The sequence below is a fragment of the Artemia franciscana genome, chromosome 11 (assembly GCF_032884065.1).
Source record: "Artemia franciscana chromosome 11, ASM3288406v1, whole genome shotgun sequence".
Lineage (NCBI taxonomy): Eukaryota > Metazoa > Arthropoda > Branchiopoda > Anostraca > Artemiidae > Artemia > Artemia franciscana.
Genome location: NC_088873.1, coordinates 37,066,644 through 37,081,496, shown reverse-complemented (window position 1 = coordinate 37,081,496; position 14,853 = coordinate 37,066,644). Strand labels below are relative to the sequence as shown.

At 36.8% G+C, this 14,853-nt stretch overlaps 2 protein-coding genes across 3 annotated transcripts in view; one reads left to right on the top strand and one right to left on the bottom strand.

Annotated features, from left to right (window-relative positions):
- LOC136033170 (uncharacterized) overlaps positions 1-14,853 on the bottom strand; it is a 45,230-nt gene that overhangs the window by 7,905 nt on the left and 22,472 nt on the right. The window contains exon 2 of one of the 2 annotated variants that reach the window (XM_065713853.1): positions 3,729-3,803. The exons of the other annotated variant lie outside the window; for it this stretch is intronic. Coding sequence (XP_065569925.1) covers positions 3,729-3,803 — 75 coding nt within the window. The remainder of the gene's footprint in view (positions 1-3,728; positions 3,804-14,853) is intronic. 2 annotated transcript variants of the gene reach the window in all.
- LOC136033171 (GRB10-interacting GYF protein 2-like) overlaps positions 7,710-14,853 on the top strand; it is a 461,255-nt gene continuing 454,111 nt past the window's right edge. The window contains exon 1 of the mRNA XM_065713862.1: positions 7,710-7,929. The gene's annotated coding sequence lies outside the window, so the exon portion shown is untranslated. The remainder of the gene's footprint in view (positions 7,930-14,853) is intronic.

Genomic DNA, 14,853 nt, shown 5'->3' with positions numbered 1-14,853 from the left:
TTAAAAGGCGTTGAACCCGTTCTCCTCCAGTCTCTTTTTCCTATAATTCGCCAGTTTCCTGGATTTGTTCCAAAAGTGTGCCCTGTGAACCTTAGCCACCCCCCTGAGATGAGTTCCTGCTTAATGGCTGGAATATAGGCTTTTAATAGCTAATGGCTCGTAATTTTCTTATACAGAGCCCAGTCAAAAACACACACTCACGCGTAGTAATGAATATCCCTGTATAGCTTCACTTATAAAGGATTATCTAAATTGTATACCAATAAACCACCGTAATTACTTCCTGGGGCAAGTATTTTCTCAGTCCTATCCATGGACATGCGCAGGAGAGGCGCTTAGGCTAAAGACCTACCCTTTTGTAATGTCATGACTTTTTACGATTTTTCCATAATGCTCACATAATTCACATTCCGCAGCTTTTACGAACCTGCCCCTCCTCTGTCTCACAATTCCATTCTTACTTACTTGCTTACTTACTGACTTATTCTTACTTACTTACTGGACTTTTTTCGGCATAAAAATGAGCATAAATAGTACTTATTTGCCATTTTGGTTTCTCTTCCAAACCAAATTCCTTTTTTAACTGTTTTTTTTTAATAATTTTTCGAAACTGTGAAAAAAATTTCATTTTCTCACCACTTTCTTCAGCACAAAAGTCAACATAGATCGTATTTACTTATCTTATTTTGGATAACATTAAAAAAATTAATTTAACCTACAGACTGATTTTTTTACAAATTTCTAAATTGTTAAAAATATTTCAATTGACACGACTTTCTTCAGCGTAAAAGTGAACATAAATCATATTTACTTTCTATTTTTCAGAAAACATTTTAAAAACTAATTTGACCTACAGACTGTGTTTTTTTTTTGTTTTTTTTTTACCGTTTTTCTAAATTGTAGAAAGTATTTCATTTTGACAAAAATTTCTTCGGTATAAAAGTCAACATAAAACGTGTTTTTTTTTGCCGTTTTGTCGTTCCAAACTGAATTCCTTTCTTTTTCAGTATCCGAAACATTAAGTAGAAATACAAACATCCTAAATATATGGGATTAATTTGATGCTTCCTGGTATTCTGCAAAATAGTAACCCAACCACAATATTTCGAGTGGGAGTGTATATAGATAAATCCTTAGTAAGAAGAAAAAGTCTACATGATTTGTTTCTTTTGTTGTTAGATTAGGCATTTTCGCGTTGTATTCTGTTTTGCGCGTGTTTGCGGTTTCTACTGTTGCTTAATTTCCTTACTTTTTGTAACTTTTGAAACCTAAAATCTTGGGAAACGCTTAGAGTGGAGGGATCGGGATGAAACTTGGTGGGAAAAATAAGCAGAAGTCCTATTTACGTGATTGACATAACCGGAACGGATCTGCTTTGTTTGGGGGAGTTGGGAGGGGGAGGGAAAATTCTGAAAAATTAGAAAAAATGAGGTATTTTTAACTTACGAAGGAGTGATTGAATCTTAATGAAATTTCATATTTAGAAAGACCTCGTAACACAGATCTCTTACTTTAAATCGCGACTGGATCCAGAGTCATTAAGGGAGGGGATTTGGGGGGGACCAGAAATCTTGGAAAACACTTAAAACGGAGAGATCAGAGAGAAACTTGGTGGGAAGAATAAAAACAAGTACAAGATACGTGACTGACATAACCGGAACGGATCCGCTTTGGATCCGATGACATATGAGGAAATTGGGGGGGGGGGTCTAAAATCTTGGAAAACGCTTAAAGTGGAGGGATCAGGATGAAACTTGGTGGGGAAAATAATCAGAAGTCCTAGATACGTGACTGACATAATCGAAACGGATCCGCTCTATTTGGGGGAATTGGGGGGAGGGTTAATTTTGAAAATTTAGCAAAAATGAGGTGTTTTTAACTTGTGAAGGAGAGATCGAATCTTAATGAAATTTCATATTTAGAAGGACCTCGTAGCTCAGATCTCTCATTTTAAATCCCGACCGGATCCAGCGTCATTGGGGGGGGGGGCAGAAATCTTGGAAAACACTTAAAGCGGAGAGATTGGTGGGAGGAATAAAAAACGTCCATGATACGTGACTGACGTAACCAGACTGGATCCGCCCTCTCTGGTGCAGTTGGGAGGGGAGAGGGAGTAATTCGGAAAAATTAGAACAAATGAGGTATTTGTAGCTTACGAACGGGTGATCAGATCTTAATGAAATTTGATACTTAGAAGGATCTTATATCTCAGATGCTCCATTTCCAATTCGAATCGGATCTGGGAACATTGGGGGTTGGAGGGGGAAAGAGAAATCTTGGAAAACGCTTAGAGTGGAGAAATCGGGATGAAACTTGATGGGAAGAATAAGCACAAGTTATAGATATGTGATTGACATAATTGTAACGGATCTGTTCACTTTGGAGGAGCTGGGGGGGGGGGTGGGGTGTTGATTTGGAAAATTTTTAAAAATTGAGGAATTTTTAACTTAAGAAAAGGTGACCGGATCTTTATAAAATTTGATATTTAGAAGGAACTCATGTCTCAGAGCTCTTATTTCAAATCCCTACCAGATCTGCTGATATTGGGAGAGTTGGAGGGGGGAAACCGGAAATCTTGGAAAATACTTAGAGTAGAGAATTCGGGATGAAACTTGGCGGGTAGAATAAGCAAATGTCGTAGATACGTGAATGACATAACCGTTCTAGATCCACTCTCTTTGGGAGGAATTAGGGGGTGGGGTTCAGTGCTTTGGCGAGTTTAGTGCTTCTGGACATGCTAGGACGATGAAAATTGGTAGGCGCGTCCGTGAGCTGCACAAACTGACTTGATAAAGTCGTTTTCCCCGATTAGACCATCAGGAGGGGGGGGGGGGGTGAAGGGAGAGGAAAAAGTAGAAAAAATAAGGGATTTTTAACTTACAAGTGGGTGATCGGATCTTAATTCATTGTGATATTTAGGACCTCGTGACTCAGAGCTCTATTTTATATCCCGACCGGCATTAAGCCTCCGATTTCCTTTGAAAGCAATCTATTGATTCTTAGAATTTTGCTACAGCTCATACCATATGAGCCCTTGGCTGTTGGCTCGTTCGGCCTCGTCACAGGTGCCATATGAGCTCTTAGCTCTTGTTAAAAAAAACAATTGCTTAAATCAATTTGACCAAAAGACTTTTTTCTTAAGTTATTTTTTAACTTAAATCTATTTGACCTACAGACTATTTTCTTAAGTTTTTTTTGAACTTTTTCTAAATAGTGAAAAAATAAAGATTGTACGGGGAACGCTTTCTAACACGAACTACTTCTAATGCACATCCCTTCGATGCTTCTACATAGCCTAGAAATGTTTCTAAGCAAAATTTTTCATGCAATTGAAAAGGGAGACTTATTTCAAGAAATACCACAATGTTAATCTATGGTATAAGAATTTAGATTTCTGTTTAAAGTTGTATCATGTTTTATTTGACCGAATTTTAGGCCATTTTTGGTGACGTTTCCAATGGAATTTCAACTTTACAATTTCCTTTAGGCTACGATTTTATCAACGTCAACAGCCCAGGAATAAACCAGCACTCAAAATTTCAGATTTATTTTCATCACGTTACAAGGTATTACAAAGGTATAAATACAAAGAAATACAGAAATACAAAGGTATAAATACACCAAATACAGGTATTACAAACGAAAGCGTCATGTAAGGGGAGTGGTGTTCCTCAAGGAAGCTTTGCCTAAGCTTAAATGTATATATTGTTAAAGCGTATATTACTCACCTCAAGGGCCTCACGTGTGATAGGAGTAACTTCCAGCAGCGATATGACTTCCAAAGCGAGCTGCATGTCGACAACCTGAACCAAATAGAAATGATTATATAATCAGAGTAAAACCATCTACAGTACCCAAAGAAAATGGGAAACTTGTGAGGATCAGATCCTCAGCGATTTAGCAAGGGAAGACAGAGATTAACAAGAGCTAAGAGCTCATATGGCACTTGTGACGAGGCGAGAAGAGCTAAGAGCCAAGAGATCATATGGTATGAGCTCTAACAAAATTCTATGAATCAATAGATTGATTTAAAAAGGAAAATAAGAGGCTTAATGCCGGTCAGGATTTAAAATAAGAGCTCTGAGTCACGATGTCCTTCTAAATATCAAAATTCATTAAGATCCTATCACCCACTCGTAAGTTATAAATACCTAATTTTTTCTAATTTTTCCTCTCCCTTTAGCCCCAGATGGTCGAATCTGGGAAAACGACTTTATCAAGTAAAATTGGGCAGCTCCCTGACACGCCTACCAATTTTAACCGTCCTAGCACGTCCAGAAGCACCAAACTCGCCAAATCACTAAACCCCTCCCCCGAACTCCCCCAAAGAGAGCGAATCCAGTACGATTCTGTCAATCACGTATCAAGGACATTTGTTTATTCTAGCCACCAAGCTTCATCCCGATTCCTCCACTCCAAGTGTTTTTCCAAGATTTCCCCCTCCAACTCCCCCCAATGTCAAAAGATCTGGTTGGGATTTGAAATAAGAGCTCTGAGACATGAATTCCTTCTAAAAATCAAATTTCGTTAAGATCCGATTATCTATTCGTAAGATAAAAATACCCCAATTTTCACAATTTCCAAGAATTCTGGTTTCCCCCTCCAACTCCCCCCAATGTCACAGGATCTGGTAGGAATTTAAAATTAGAACTTTAAAGCACAAGATCCTTTTAAATATCAAATTTCATTAAGATCTGGCCAACCTTTCGTAAGTTACAAATACCTCAATTTTCAAAATTACCCCCCCCCATTCCACCAAAGAGAGCAGATCCGGTCTGGTTATGTCAGTCACGTATCTTAGACAGGTTTCTATTCTTCCCATCCAGTTTTATCCTGATCTCACCGCTTTAAGTATTTTCTAAGATTTCCGGTCCCCCCAACTGCCCCCTCCCAATTACGCTTGATCCGGTTGAGATTTAAAATAAGAGATCTGAGTTACGAGGTCCTTCTAAATATGAAGTTAAATGAAGATCCGATCACTCGGATCTTCGATCACTCAAAAATACGTCATTTTTTCTTATTTTTCAGAATTAGCCCCCCCCCCCCCCCAATAGAGCGGATCCGTTCCAATTATGTAAATCACGTATGTAAGACTTCTGCTCTTATTTTTCCCACCAAGTTTCATCCCGATCCCTCCAATCTAAGCATTTTCCATGATTTTAGGTTCCCCACCCCAAACTTCCCCCAATGTCACCAGATCCGGTCACGATTCAAAATAAGAGCTTTGAGACACGATATCCGTCTAAATATCAAATTTCAATGAGATCCAATCACCCGTTCGTAAGTTAAAAATACCTCATTTTTTCTCATTTCTCAGAATTAACCCCTGCCCCAACTACCCCAAAGAGAGCGGATCCGTTCCGGTTATGTCAATCATGTATCTACGACTTGTGCTTATTTTTCCCACCAAGTTTCATCCCGATCCCTCCACTCTAAGTGTTTTCCAAGATTTTAGGTTCCCCCTCCCATACCCTCCCCCAATGTCACCAAATCCGGTTGGGATTTAAAGTGACAGCTCTGAGACACGATATCCTTCCAAACATCAAATTTCATTAAGATCTGATCAACAGTTCGTAAGTTAAAAACACTTCAATTTTTCTATTTCTTCCGAATTAACCGGCCCCCCACTCCCCCCCCCCCCCCCAGATGGTCAAATTGGGAAAACGACTATTTCTAATTTAAGCTGGTCCCGTCCCTGATACGCCTGCCAAATTTCATCGTCCTAGCTTACCTGGAAGTGTCTAAAGTAGCAAAACCGGGACCAACAGACCGACAGAATTGGCGATTGCTATATGTCACTTGGTTAATACCAAGTGCCATAAAAACTACTAGCGCCACTGACAGTGTAGCTTCTGGCGACCTCATTAATATAAAGTAGAAAATTTAAAATAAAATTAGATACTGGATTAGATTGATCTACATTTCAATGGGATCAAAGCTGATGTTTCTCTGTAAGTAATAATACATTAGCAATTTTTATTTTCAATAAACATTTTAAATCAAATTCCAGTCTGCAAAAAGTAGGTTTGAGTTGGATTAGAAAAAGGCAAATTCAATCCAAAGCTATCCCTCTTTCAACTGAAACAGCCCTAATTTCTCTACGAAGGCCTGAAATAATTGTATCGAAAACCCATAAAACCATATGAAAAAAAAAATTAAGATAGCAAAATTAAAAATAAGACTAAACAAAATAAGATAGAAAAATAATAAGAAAAATAGACATAATGAAAATTAGAGAACCGAAGTAGATTGTCACCATCCGGCCCGGCCTAAAGCAACATATATTCATGGGTTATGTCCATACTGTTTCACCATTTTATGATCCATTTACATTCTTCTATAATTTTTAGCAATTATGCATATGAAACAGAGTTCTGCTTCCTTAACCCTCCCCTACATTTTAAGCTCCTGAAGACAATCATGCAGGACCTTTGGGTCAAAAATAGTCACCAATCGCTAGATGGCGGTGGCGATTTTCCTTTTCAATATTAGGGTCAGTTTTCGCTTTTATATAAGCATCCTATATAGGAATCTGTTTCCGTTATAACTTTCCTCGCCTGACTTAGACTATTAGACTCATTTCACTCACTAAACTGCTAAGATTTACTACTCAGTGAAACTGCTTAATTTCTTCCCTTTTCTAAGGACTTAGTTCTTAAGTTGAATGACAAAGGAGAAACAATCACAGTGTTAACAAGACGATTCTCTTAAGAAGAAATGCCTTTCCTCAAACACGGAAGTGCCTTCTCAGGTTACCGTGCGACATTTTCATACTGATCTCTTTATTTCTGAGGTCTTGGAGAAATGGGTTCGTTGGAAGCCAGATTATAATTTAACAGGCAACTATCACAATCATTCCATGCTATCATTTTTTAGTCCTCGGAAATTTTCCCCAGATACCGGGTTTGAACCCTCCCTCCCCCTCAAAAAAATGCTGGATATGCCTTTCATATATAAATATTATATATATATATATATATAGTTTTTACAAATACAGTCAACTCTGGCTAACTCGAAATTCACGGGACCATGATTTTTCTTCGAGTTATGTATAGTCCGACTTATGCATGCTTCGAATTGAATAAATTCGGTAAATGGTAAACAGTAAAGAGGTAAAATAAAAATTCGAGCTACAGAGGTACAAAATCGCTAAATTTACTCCCTACAGTCACTACAAAGTTAATAATAATTTTATTAGTGTATTATAGACTTCACATATCAAGACTTCACTTTCAAATGTCAAGACTTGACTTTCAAATGTCAATAATAAATTTAGTTTATTAGGAAATGAACACCTGCACATTAAGAGAATCTGATACAAAATATGTCAAACAAAATTTATACATATTAAAGTTTACATGTTGCATCCTTAATACCGGGCTTTCGACTAACTGAAATCCGTTGGAAGAAACATCCAAGATACAGAGGTAAACTTTGGCTTGTGAATGTAAAGTGAAAATTACACTACTCATCTACTGAATTTCGATTTATATAGTGAAACATATTGATCTGTTTATATTAAACATATTGTATTAAAGCTTATAACTTTTATTATATTATCACATAATATAATATAATAATATATATAACATAATAATATTATATAATATAATAATTTATATTAATTATATAAACATATTATATTAAAGCTTAAGCAATACATCAAAAGTAAAAAAAATAAATAAAAGGAAAAATAAAATGAAAAGTGCGAAAAAAAGTGTGAAAAGTGAAAAAAGTGTGAAAAGTGAAAAAAAAATTAAATGAAATAAAGCGAAATAAATAAAATGAAAAGTGCGCATAGAAACCACAAGTGGTATATTACTGGAAAAAATAGAAACAGAAAAAAATGGACCAAAAATCGAACAGTTACTTTTTCACCGAGAAGACAGCTGCTTAACTGGCATATCAATAAGAAGACAGCTGCTTCTGGTATGTTGCTAATTTAACTTAATACGATAGACGAATCCCGAAAGATACATAAAATCAAGAGAAGTACAATACAAACGGGTTGAACTAATAACAAAAGAAATAATTCAATAGATTATCCAAATAATTCGAGCCCCACCTACGTGTGGTAGAGAGAAGGCCCCTCTCCTACGTTATTCAAGAACCCTTCTCCTGAAAAATCACAAAGTTGTGGCCCAAAAATACACTTTTCGATACCCCCCCCCCCCCCTGAGGATATTCTATTATACTTCTCAAAATGATCTCGTATCATATGGTAACAAAACTTAAATTTCTCAACCTAAAACTTGAAATGTTTCTATCTACACCTGCGCATAAGAAGGCCCCTGCCTAACGTTACTCCAGACTCTCTTCCCAAAAACTAAACACCTAAAACGAACAGAAATTATTACGTAGGTTGTCCATCCCGACAATACCTCACTCTTTACGCTAAAGTATTTTTAAAGTACTTTTAACAGAGCTATTTATTCTAATTAAACGGCTTTTGTGATTCAGGGGTCATTCTTAAAGATTTAGAACAAAATTCGAACTTTAGCATAAATAGCGAGATATTGACGAAGGAGCGAGCCCTCTCATATACGTAATAATTTCTGATCGTTTTAAGCTCCAATGTGGCTCCTTACTTTCAGTTGAAACTTATTTTTTTCTCAATTTAATTTCTGATCTTTTTTTAAATAATGCTGGGAAAACCGGCACCCCCTTCAAGGAAATTCTCTTCCCTCATGAAAAATTCCTCCATGGAAAGATCATCTCACGTAGCCCCCCACCCTGCTAGAAAAAAATCGCCTTGAAACGTCAGTAAATTTCCTAATAACCAATATTACATGTAAACAATGGACAAATTTCATAACTTGCAGCCCTTCCCCCAGGGAATGTTGGGGATTAAGCCGTCCTTATAAACATAATTAATAGAATTTTTACGATGCTGAACAAGATGGCTATCTCAAAATTTTGATCCGGAGATTTTTAGAAAAAATGAGCGTGGGAGGGGGCCTAGTTGCCATCCAATTCTTTTGGTCTCTTCAAAAGGACACTAGCAATTTTTGATTTCCGTTCGAATGAACCTTCTTGCGATATTCTAGGGCCATGGGTCGATACGATCAACCCTGGGGGGGGGGAATAAACAAACACTTGTCCGTGATCTTTCTTCTGGCAAAAAATACAGAATTCCATATTTTTGCAGATAGGAGTTTGAAACTGCTACAGTAGGGTTCTCCCTACTGTAGGGAATCTGATGTGCTGAATCTGATGGTAAGTTTTCATTAAGATCGTATGACTTTTAGGATGTGTTTCCCCCTTTTTCAAAAATAAGGCGAATTTTCTCAGGCTCGTAACTTTTGATGGGTAAGACTAAACTTGATGAAATTTATATATTTAAAATCAGCTCAAAAATCCGATTCTTTTGATGTATCTACGGATATCAACATTTCGTCTTTTAGAGTTTCAATTACTGTTGAGCCGAGTCACTCCTTACTTATAGTTCGTTACTACAAACTGTTTGATATCAGTCCTGCTGAACCTTTCAATTCTCCTAAGCGATCGGATGAAAAATCATGTGTAAAAAGCCGTGGGCATATTTCAGTACTCCCACTATCCAAGGATATTTAGGAAGTTCCCCAGAGTTTTTCCAAAAGAAAATGGGGTACTTGTGTATTATAGCGACCAAACTGTTGTTCTTGACCTGTTATAAAACCAGTTTGTCTGTAGGCACTCGATGATAATCAGCTTAGCCTGAGTGAGATAAACTATAACGCAGGTACATTTTAATTAAATATTAATATATAGAGTTGGCTAGGTATCTAACATTATGCATTCTGGGCGGCCTGCTTTTCATTCACCTCTTGAGTGTGGTCGCTATAAAACACAAGTACCTCAAGCGTTCCCAAAAGAAAGTTGGGTTCTCCACAATCTCCCCAAAAATTACAGTTCTCCTCAAAATTGCGGTTCAATTTTATTTCAGGGTAATAATGAAAGAAAGGTCTAAATGGCTAGGCTATGTTGTATGGATGAATAATAAAAAAATATTGCTAAATATCGTACTATTTGGCCATCCACCTTGGGCCAAGAGAAAGTAGTCCCCGAAAGTCCCCAAGAGAAAGTCCCCGAATGCAGTTGGAAGATGCCCTAAGGAAGGATTCAAAGAAAATTGGAACTTTATGGGCGGGGGTAAAGAGTGAAAATTCGGATTAGTAGTAATTAAAGTTAGTAGTAGTATATATCATCTTTATAGTGGTAACACTTGTGTGTACCAGATCAGCCACATCTTTCCCTGATTGCCAAATAATTTTAACCTTGCACAAAGAGAACACATTTGGGTACTTGTGTATTATTCAGAACACACTCAATAAGTGAAGTTAGGTTCTTTCGTGTAACAAACTACGATGCAGGTACACTTTAATTAAATATTTTATATATAGAGGTGGTTAAGTTATGTACTTTATATAATGCATCCCCCCCCCTAATGTGCCAATATATAACCCAAACTTTTAATAAAGCTAATGAAATAAAACAAAATATGATGAAAATATAATACTTTATTAGGAAAATTGTAAAATTACAACTTAAAATCCTAACCTAACCTTTTGCCTTTGAGTTTTGTCTTTGTGGCTATAAAACCGGATTTTCTCATAAAATGTACCTGCATCGTAGTTTGTTTCACGATAGAACTTAACTTATTGAGTGTGTTCTGAATAATACACAAATAACCACATTTGAAACTATCTAACTTGCAGCATCATTCTCCTGATTTGTCACCCTCCTTATTTTTTACACTAACTACATAAGTAAAATAAGAAGAAAATCACAATCTTCTCAAACAAATCCTAACTGGTTCACCTTGCATATGAAAGGAAGTCACTTCAATCTCAGGTTCAGTATGTAAATAACCAAGCAGCATGCGCAAAAAAAGAAATAAAGAAGTGTGTAAACCAACTGTGTTCAGTGATCAGCTATTCTCTGCCTAAACCTAAAATCTGTATTATTTTAGTTTTCTAGAAAATCACAAAATATTTTTTTTCCTCCCGAAACACAAGGATTAGGTATTGATACAGGATTCCATCGATAGGTTCTCTTTAGTTCTTTACTTTCCATCTATGTCTCTTCCTTTTGCTAGATGCGGATGCTAAATTTTTAATTGAAGTTTATCTATACTAGTTTTCAGCTAAAAAAAAAAAAAAAAAAAAAAAACAACAACTATGAGATCTGCTTTTACGCCTGTAGATACAAATCATATCTCAGAAAGTGTAGTAAATGGATAAGTTCAACTACGCTATTGAACTTAACATGTCAAAACACTCTCGTATCCATCCTTAATTCAAGATTGATTATTTACATCTCGGATACCTTTAGACTCCCTTCCCCCCGAAATTAATGTCCGACTTGTAAAAACGTAGCAAAAATGCATATAAAGAAATTTTGGATGCTTTTTCAAGATCCTTTTGTAACCCCCAGCCAAAAATCCTTGATATACTGTTGATTGGAAGGTCCATTTTCACAAGAGGGATGAATGGGAGAAGATAGCTTTTTGGATGCGGTGTTTACCTAGGGGGGTGCCCAGTATAAAACCTCTTTGAAAGACGAATATCACATAAATCCATGATATTTACTTGCGCAATGGTTACATAATACATTTTTCAAAGTAGTCCCACTCTAAAAAGAGTAAGACTCTCCTAAAAAATTGGCTGCATGACTAAGATAAACTAGACGCATACGCAATATAGGGGCTCAATTGCCCTGCCCCCCAAAAATCATACCTATTTTTTGAATATGCACCCACCAGGCACTTACGCAGGATTTTTTCGGGGGGGGGGGGGCAAAACCTTCGAAACAGCAGATATAAAGTAGCACTTTTTATTTAGTAATGCAAAAAGAACGTATATCGGAAAATACAGATTAACTTAATCTGTAGTATTGTAGCGGATGGGGGAAGAAGACTGAAGCCTCAAAAGTACGTTTTAGGCTCATGTTATGTTCATAGCGATTTAAAACCAGTGATTAATCTATTATATCTCACTGAAAGGGAAATTTTAGGGTTAACAGTGCAATATGGGTTCTGCGGGGGGGGGGGTGGTAGTTCTTCTATTGCAGAATCGTAGATTTTAATGAAAAATGATAGTTTCCATTAAACGCTGTACTTTATCCTGAAAAGGGGGGATAAACGCCCTAATATCAAGGATAATTCTATCTTGCTGTGGAAAGCACTCTCTTTACAAAAAAATAATAACAATGCAATTGCTATTTACTTCAAAGAGGGTAAAAAGTTAGATAGACAATGGATTAATAATTGGGCAGTGACTTGACCGGATAAGTGCATGCTGTAAAATCACCCAAAAAAGGCTTCACATGTATCTAGATTCTTAATAAATGTCCTATTTTTGCCAGAAATTCCAAGAAACCATGGGGAAATAGAGCATTTCACAAAATTTCGGGGGGGGGGAGCAGGCCTGAAGCCCCCCCCCCTGCGTACGTGCCAGGCACCCACCTCTCCCTCTGTCCAAACCGTCATATTCCATTTTAAATAAATACCTTCCTACTTGCCAGGAATAACTTCTTCCTTACCAAGACTGCTTAGGTTGACAAACTGAAGCAAAGTTTGTTTCGTAGCTCAAAGAGTATGGATAACTTACAAGAGTGGGAAATGGCACCTATGTCAACGAAAAAACCCTCACCACGATCTTGCGTTTCTTCAATATAATAATAATAATGTGATTTGTGTAGTTGGTAAAAATTGGTGCAACAATAAGTACCTAATCGCAGTTTCTTACGGAAAAACGCTTACAAAGCTTGAAAAAGCGTCAAGTGTCACCAAACGCTAGAGGGTGCTGACAGTGTTTTGGCAGACACTAGCGCCAGTTTCCACTCTTATAAGTTACACTACTCTTTGGCATAACTTTGTCCAATTCCATTTTAATTTGTCCAATTCCATAAAATCAGTAAAAAAAAAATTAAAACCGAACAGAATTATAGAAAAGACCATAAAAATTAGAGAGACACAGGCTGAATGTCCCCCTTCACCTACTTAAGTGCCTGAACTAACACGCTCCGATATTGATTAGTCCTGGGAATACATTTGAATATAGAAGCAACAATCATCGTACGATTAAATAAATAATTCGTCAGAAATCTTATACATACACATGTCCTAATGGCAGGTGAAGCATGAAAAACAAGGTCATTAAAAAACCAAGTGGATGTAAATTATTCCATTCTGCTCTAGATTCTTCCATCTGACGTCACTGCCTTGTGTAACTGTATTGATTTTCGTATTAATTTCTCAATAACCGGTTTTTTTCTTTAAATGGTAAATTTCAGGTGTTTCGCAGTGAAGCCCGGGTTTGTGAACACGGTCTGCGAATTGAATTAATAATAAAAATTTTGTTAGTGTTTTTTTACGAAGTGGATATCTCCAAAATTGTTTAACAATCACAATATGCTGTCGTCATCAATTAATGGAATCCAACATCAAAACATATTATGATAAAAACATATTTTGAGTAACTTCAATAGACGTTAACTTTTTCTTTTTAGAGATACTGGATAGAAATTAGTTTGAATACCAATCCATAGGATGAAAAAATTTGCTAAAAAGGGTAAGCCTGGAAATACATATACCTACCCCATCTGTATTGATGTTAATAATAGTCTGTGCCATTTCCTACGTAAATATCAGAAGCTATAAGCTATGAGGGAAAATTGTTAGAGGATATAAATGTGCTAGTCTGGATATCTTAAAATACTACTACTAATAACTCACCGCACCACCAAGCCGCCTGAGGCCAACACAGCTGCGTACGCTCCTCCTCCATCCTAATATGTTCAAAGCCCCCCTCTTTGCACCCTCCCAGAGAGTTACAATTTTTCGTAAATCTTTCTTTACGACATACTGCCATCCCAGCAACAGACGACCTGCTTTCCGTTTACCCCCAGGCGGTTGGCCGAAAAGCCCTAGGCGATGCCAATTTTTGGCAATCTAAAATCTACAAAATTCCTTGTAAATAAACGACTAAGAACATTATTAAATATTGGAATTACCCCCATTGGCGTAATTTCGTAATAATTCTGGGGAAAGGGTAAAGTTGGAGCAAATGTTCCCAAATCAAGTGAAAATAATAGCGGAAACTGAAAAATGAGTGAAGCAGTACCATAAAGATATAAAAGACAATTGATATGTTATTGAAAATTAACCTGTTTTTTTGTGTGCCCGTTTTAAGTGACCAAAAAAATTGGAGGGCAACTAGGCCACCTCCCAAGCTTTTTTTTCCGAAGTCACACGATAAAAATTTTGAGATAGCCATTTTCTTTAGCATATTCGATAAATTTAGTTACTACGTCTTTGAGGATGGCTTAATCCCCCACAGTCCCCGCTGGAAGGGCTGCAAGTTAAGAACTTGGCTCATTGTTTACATATAGTATTGGTCATTGGTAAGTATATAAATGTTTTTAGGGAGGGTGATTTCTGATGAAGGGGGGGGGGGGGGTATGAACCCTCAATCATAAAGCGTGTTTAATAAGAATAAATAGCTCTTTTGAAAGTACTAAAAAATATTTAGAGTAAAGAGCGAAGTAATGACGATGGGATAAACCCCTTCGTATAAATAATAATTTCTGTTCGTTTTAAGTTTACTGTTTATTTTCAGTTGACAAAACTTCTTTTTAAATTCTATTTCTGATCGTTTTTAAGTAATGCTGGGAAATCCGGCACCCCATTCATGGAAAATTCACTTCCCCCGTGAAAAATTAATCCCTGGAAATACCTTCCCATGTAGACCCCTCCCACGGACCCCCCACCAGAAACCCCCTCCCTGAAAACGTTTATATACTTACCAATGACCAATACTATATGTAAACAATGAGCCACGTTCTTAACTTACAGCTCTTCCACTGGGGACT